We start from the raw sequence: 6246 nt of genomic DNA, 5'->3' as shown, positions 1-6246 counted from the left end.
GGAGAACTTGCAGTTCACGTAGGACTATCAAGAGTCATAGTCAAGAGCACAGTTCTGGAGTCAGAAGGTCTGGGTTCAAATCCTGGCTCCCCGTATACTAGCTGGGTGACCTTGACAACTTGCTTGCCCTCTCTGTGCAGCTGGGTGGCTGGAGCTGGCTTGTCCTTGCTTGAGAGCTGGGTGTGCATCTCTTCAAAACTCCGTGTTCACTGATGTCAATTTGGTAGCTTGAAATTGGCCCTGGTGGGAATCTTTATACCATAGAAATTGGCAAATGCTACAAATCAGGGCTCCCCTCCCCAACCCAAGAAAGTTGTTAAACACTTGCCAGCACACCACTGCCCATTTCTTAATTTGTAAATGGGGCTAATAGCTACCTCACCCAGGGGATGAATTAAGAGAACTCACAGGAAGCACTTAGACTGGTTCAAGGCACTTAATACATGTTAGCTTTCTTAAGTCTTTTAGCCATGCAGTATCAGCTATACCCCTGTTGAGGCTACTCTTTGGGAGGGGGGGGGGGGGGGCGGAAGTCTGATTTCATTTACTCTCACATTGGCCTGCATTGCCTCATAACCTCTTGGTCCTCTTGCCCTTGGGGCTTCCTGTACAGCCTGACAGCCTGTCAACCCTCCCTAAAATGCCAATTATATGACACAGACCTGATTCTGATAATGGGGGTAGTGTTGGCACTGTGATGCCAGAAAGCACATACCTGGTACAAAATCCATCTAACTGTGGTGGAAAATGGACCAATATCACAGAATGTTGGAGCCCAAGGACTAGAAGAAACCACATAATTCAACATCCTTTTTGTCACAGAAGTTTTACAGTTTTTACATAAACTCCAAGCCTGGAGCATGGATTTTCTTCTGTTGCTTTTTCCAGTTTCCTGTCTTGATTAGGTTGATACTCTTAGCTTTTGGTTATGGTTAAAACACTATCAAATTCAGAAACTGTAAGAGAATTTACTGGATGGATCAGAAAAGCAAACAATAAAGTATCTTAAAAAGTGAAGCATTGAAAGAAAAAATGGAGCATCAATATTCCACATCAGAAACTTCACACAGTAGCCCCATGCTTTGCACTGTTGGCATGCAGTAAATGGATAATTCTTCTTGTTGTTTTTTGCTCAGTGAGTATCTCATCAATAAATTAATCCATTTCCATGAATCTGAAATGGCTAAAGTAGATAGTGTAATAGATAGCTTATTCAAATATGAAAGCAAAAATCAAGATACAGGATGGTATGCAGACTGGAAGGACACACTCCAAAATGATGGTGTTAATGTGGATAATTTGTTATTCTACTTATTGGGATATTCCACCTTGAATTAGTCAGCAATTCCACAATATGCTGTTTAACAAATGACCCCAAAGCTCAGTGGTTTATACTAACAAGTACTTAATCCCACACTCATAGCCAAGCCTGGCTTAGCTCCAGGTTGTGGATTAGGTTCAGAGCTGCTGCATGTCTCATTCTGTGGCTCATGCTGAAGGGGCCATGATTACCCCGGGGATCCTGTTCTCATGGTGGATGGCAAGAGGGCAAGAGGCCAACCAAACTGCACAAACACATTTGAGGCCTCATTGGCTGTGTCAGTTTGGATGTATTATGTCCCCCAAAATGCCATGTTCTTTGATGCAGTCTTGTGGGGGCAGATGTATTAGCATTGATTAGATTGGAACCTATTGTCAGTGTTTCCATGGAGATATGTCTCAATCAACAGCAGGCAAGACCTTTGACTGGACAATTTCCGTGGAGATGTTACCCTACCCATTCAGGGTGGGTCTGAATTAAATCACTGGAGCCATATAAATGAGCTGACAAAGAGAAGGAACAGAGAGCTGCAGCCGAGAGACACATTTTGAAGATGGCCGTTGGAAGCTGACACTGACATTTTGGAGAACACCATTTTGAAACACAACCTGGGAGCAAGCAGACACCAGCCACGTGCCTACCCAGCTAACAGAGGTTTTTGGATGCCAAGGGCCTTTCTCCAGTGATGGTACCCTGTTGTTGATACCTTATCTTGGACACTTTATGGCCTTAAGACTGTAACTTTGTAACCAAATAAACCCCCTTTATAAAAGCCAATCCATTTCTGGTGTTTTGCAAAACGGTAGCATTAGCAAACCGGAACACTGGCAGAAGGGAGTCACATGGCAAAGGCCAATATCAGAGGGGCAGGAAGTATACGCTACCCACAGTGAGAAGGGAGAAGGGAGTAAATATTTGCTGAACAGTAATTTGAAACCCAAGCACATGAATTACTTCTATAATAAAAAATATGCTCTCATTAAAAATTGTATTTTACATTTGTATTGCATTTTACAGTTTTAAAAACATTTTCCATCATGATATAGTGGGAGAGGTGGCATTCCCATTTTTAAAGATATAAAAATTCTGGCTTACAGGATTTATGAAATCTATGCTCTTTGTGGCCAATTCCTCCCAGATTTGACAACCTCCTGCCATTTTAAGCATTTTAAAGCAGAGCAGGACTGGGAAAGGAAGTGGTGGGGTTGCTGGGTAGACTGAACGGTCTCTGGAGTTTGGACAAACCTGGTTTTGAATCTTTGAATCCCAGCTGCACTGCTGACTGGTGATGTGACACTGGGCAAGCTACTTCACCTTCCGAGCCTGTTTTCTTCTTTGTAAAATGAGAAAGCAAGCAGTTCCCACCCTCTGAGGATCGATGTGAGGACTGTGTGAAGGGATATCCATAAATTGCGTGTTACTACCCGTTACTGACTTTCCATCACTAAAACAAAGCGCCTGCGTGTGGGGAGGGTATATGGGAACTCTGTACTTTCTGTCTGATTTTTCTGCAAATGGACAACTGCTCTAAAAAACAGTTAAAAAAAAAAAAGATGCATATCACTATGTTGTCGAAAGATACCCAAGATATTTAAAAACAACACCAGCAAAAGTGCCTGTAACTTTTGCATCAACATTGGTGGCCTTCTGCTATTCCTTTGCTTCTGGATATTTCTCTGCTTTCTGGTGCTTTTTTCAAAAGGTAGAGCTGGAAAGGGACAAGAAGGGTTCACGATAAAGCAGAACATGTAAGGAATCTGGTGACAGATTCAGGGAGAAAGGGAATGAAACCAATGATTTAGTGAGGTTTTCAACTTGATCTCTGAAGACCTGAGTTATCAGCTGCTCCCTGCACCACTGGGGAGAAGGAGCTTGAATCTTGGATTTGTGAGGAGAAATACATATTAAACCTGAAAATTGCACTCCTCTTTCACAACGGAGAAAATATTCCCCTTTTTCGTGACGGCAGTTTGGAGAGGACACAAGACAGTGCTCAAATCCATATATACTGTTTAACTTAAAACGTCATGTAAAATAATAAAAAAACACAGCTTTCTCCATCTGGTGTAACTAAGAAAGCAAACAATTTTGCAAGGCACAGATTAATTTAAAATTTCATCATATGAAGTCAGATGACCTTTCGTACCCCAACATAAAAAAAATGTCCTTAAGTTGCTTGTTGGTGCAGCAGCATTTAAACTTATCTGTTCCAAAGTCTCACTTGATTTCCCTTTGGGATGTGCTTGTGTAAGTCACAGAAGAAATGCTCCCTTGAAAGTTGTAATCAACGGAGATAGTTGGGTTCAACTCAGTCAAATCCTTTGATTTCACAGACAACTGTGAAAAGCTAATGAAGAGGATTGAATGGAAGGTAGCTTTGATAAATTGTGCAGAAGTGTACTTGGCAGCAAACAGGTATAACTCAACATCAAGAGGCAAATGATTCTATGTTGTTGAAAGATACCCAAGATACGTTAAAAACAGCAACAAAAGTGCCTGTAACATTCAGCCATCAATATCAGTGGCCCTCTGCTATTCCTTTGCTTCTGGATTATAATTTTAAAGACTTGAGTAGGTTCTAAAATCATAAAGCCCAGGACTACAGAGAAATGGCCAACACCAAATCAAACACAGTACCTTAGCACTAGTTTCCATATTAAATATTTAAAATAGAATTCCATATTGTGTGAACAAGATTTCCAAGAGCCTAAATTCCTTCCCAGTTTTAAATTTGCCTCAGAACTTCAATAACATTCATCTCTAAGGAGAGGCTGACAGAGTAATTTTCGGACCACAGCTTCTGGCTCAGGACCTGGATGTCTCCAGCCAAGGTTGTCTCTATGTCACTCCTGGAATTGCTGAGATCTCTCTTCTCAAATGGTTTTGTGGGAAAATAACACAGCAGCTGGCTCTTGGCACTCCTGCTAGGTCCCAGAGCAAAATGTCCTGGGAGAACTTCCCCAAAATGGCAATGGAGCCTTTGCCTAAGCCTTGCAACCCAAGTTCCTTGTGTGGTCAAAGAATACTTACAAAAACATTACAAAATATTATTTGATGTTTCCCTCAACCCTTGGTGATTCTTTTGACCTCAAAACTCACCCTTCCTGCCACTAACAGACCAAAACAGAAAATGCCAATTCAGGCAGCTTTAAGTTGGCCCGTGCACATGGCCTCAAGGCACGGATGCTGCAGCAAAAAAGCAGAGGTGGAAAAAGAGTAAAAGCAAAGGCCTTTAGGGGAAAGGCCAGGGTCAAATAAGTGCAGACACCAAATCCCGGAGAGCCCTGAGGTGTAGTAAGAGCCATGACGGGGCAGCCATCAGGGCAGGGTGGTCTCTGAGAATGGCCCTGCCCCACGTCCTGCCAATCTCACCCCGATTTCAGGCCAAGCTTGGGGTGGAGGTGGGATTGGAATCTCCGGTGCTGGGTTTTTATGAACACAGAGAACTCTGCCTTCTTCCTGAGCCCTGTCCCAGAGAATAAGCAGTTGAGAGGTGGGTCTGGTTCACCCATGTCTTCAAAAAGGACTTGGAAGTGGACAAGGGATCCCCAAGAATGCAAGGGGGCTTGTGGGTGGAAGCAGTAACCCAAGAAGACCAATGAGCAAGACTGGATGGGTCAGTGGTCACTTTGGCAGAAGTCACTGTGGACTGATGACTCCGAGGGCCGGCTGCTCTCACTCCTTGTCGCTAGCTGGCACCAGGTGGATTCCCCCTGCTCCCCCGACTTGACCTCCAGGGGAAAAGTGTGTTTGTGGACTTTCTCTGCCATTTTCACAAGATGGGAACTAAAAGTAGTTCAGTTAAAGACAGACAAATTCCTTTTCATACTTGAGTTTTTGGAATAAGATTTGTACTTGCTATGTGTGGCTTTTACCTCTTCCTATCTTCTCTGATTTAGCAATGAAGCAGATGAACACATGGACAACTTTGGCCACATACTTGGCAGGTTCTGCAAGTCATGGAATGGTAGTTAGATGTTGGATCTTCGAGCAATCTTAGAGTACCACCATCTCTCCCAGCTACCCACTTCCCAGAAAAGGCAACTGAGGCCCCTTCCATCACTGGTAGCACAGAGCAAAGAAATGCAGGGATGTGCTAAATGGTGTGTTTAAAATGAGATGAGAATCTGGGTGGCTGCTGGTGATGATATATTGTCAGTCAGTGTGTGCAAGCTGAGAAGCCCGTCTGTCCAGGAGGACCACAGTTTGCTTGCTCTGTTTGTGCAGCCGAGCAGGCTGGCTTTGCTTCATTCCTGACCGCCAGTCAACTTGTGGAACAGATCCTCGTCGAGCGTTTCATTCTGGTCCTTGGAGCGGGTGGACAAGAAAATGTAGCCCCCGATGTATTCATGCACAATCTTGCAATCCGCACTCAGGCAGGTGAATGCAATGGAGACGTTTTGGTCAAACTCGATAGCCACCTGGAAGAAGGAGGAAGGCACGGATAAGGGTAGACTCTGACAAGGAAGGACAAGAAAGAAGCCACTTTGCTGGAGGTGAGGACCACTGAGGGGGCTGACCGATGGAGTTCCCCCAACAAAGACAAAAACTAAAACCAAAACACATCCACCCCCTCCGTGGAACACTCAACAGAAAACGTCTTTGCTCTCTTTGCGCCCTCTTGTGGTAAGGATGTTGCCGCAAACTTGGTAAAACATTCTAACAACTCCCAAAACACATACAGTGCACATTTCCTCTCCACCCCTCAGATGTTAGAACTTCTCAAGCACTCCCTCTGTTGAGGGGCAGGGTGTTTTGCAGACTCTTCAATGGAGCAAAAAGGGCCCACCTGAGTTTTCCTACAGCCATTGCCCCACTCTCCATCCCAGCTGAAAGTCATAAACTCTAAAGACTAGAAAAAACTGAGACTTCACTGCTTCTCAACCTTGGCTGCCCATTGGAATTTTATTTAAAAATATTATATA

At 43.9% G+C, this 6246-nt stretch overlaps 1 protein-coding gene across 2 annotated transcripts in view; it reads right to left on the bottom strand.

Moving 5' to 3' along the window:
- Positions 1-2313: 2313 nt before the first annotated feature.
- The window catches only part of FERMT1 (fermitin family member 1), a 41839-nt gene continuing 37906 nt past the window's right edge, over positions 2314-6246 (bottom strand). Inside the window, exon 14 of one of the 2 annotated variants that reach the window (XM_037810916.1) lies at positions 2314-5742. In XM_037810916.1, the coding sequence (XP_037666844.1) occupies positions 5569-5742 (174 nt within the window). In that variant the 3' untranslated portion in view covers positions 2314-5568. The remainder of the gene's footprint in view (positions 5743-6246) is intronic. The other variant, XM_037810915.1, reaches the window with a different exon arrangement.

The sequence above is a fragment of the Choloepus didactylus genome, chromosome 19 (genome assembly GCF_015220235.1).
Source record: "Choloepus didactylus isolate mChoDid1 chromosome 19, mChoDid1.pri, whole genome shotgun sequence".
Lineage (NCBI taxonomy): Eukaryota > Metazoa > Chordata > Mammalia > Pilosa > Megalonychidae > Choloepus > Choloepus didactylus.
The sequence above is the reverse complement of the archived record's forward strand: the minus strand, read 5'-3'. Positions and strand labels throughout refer to the sequence as shown.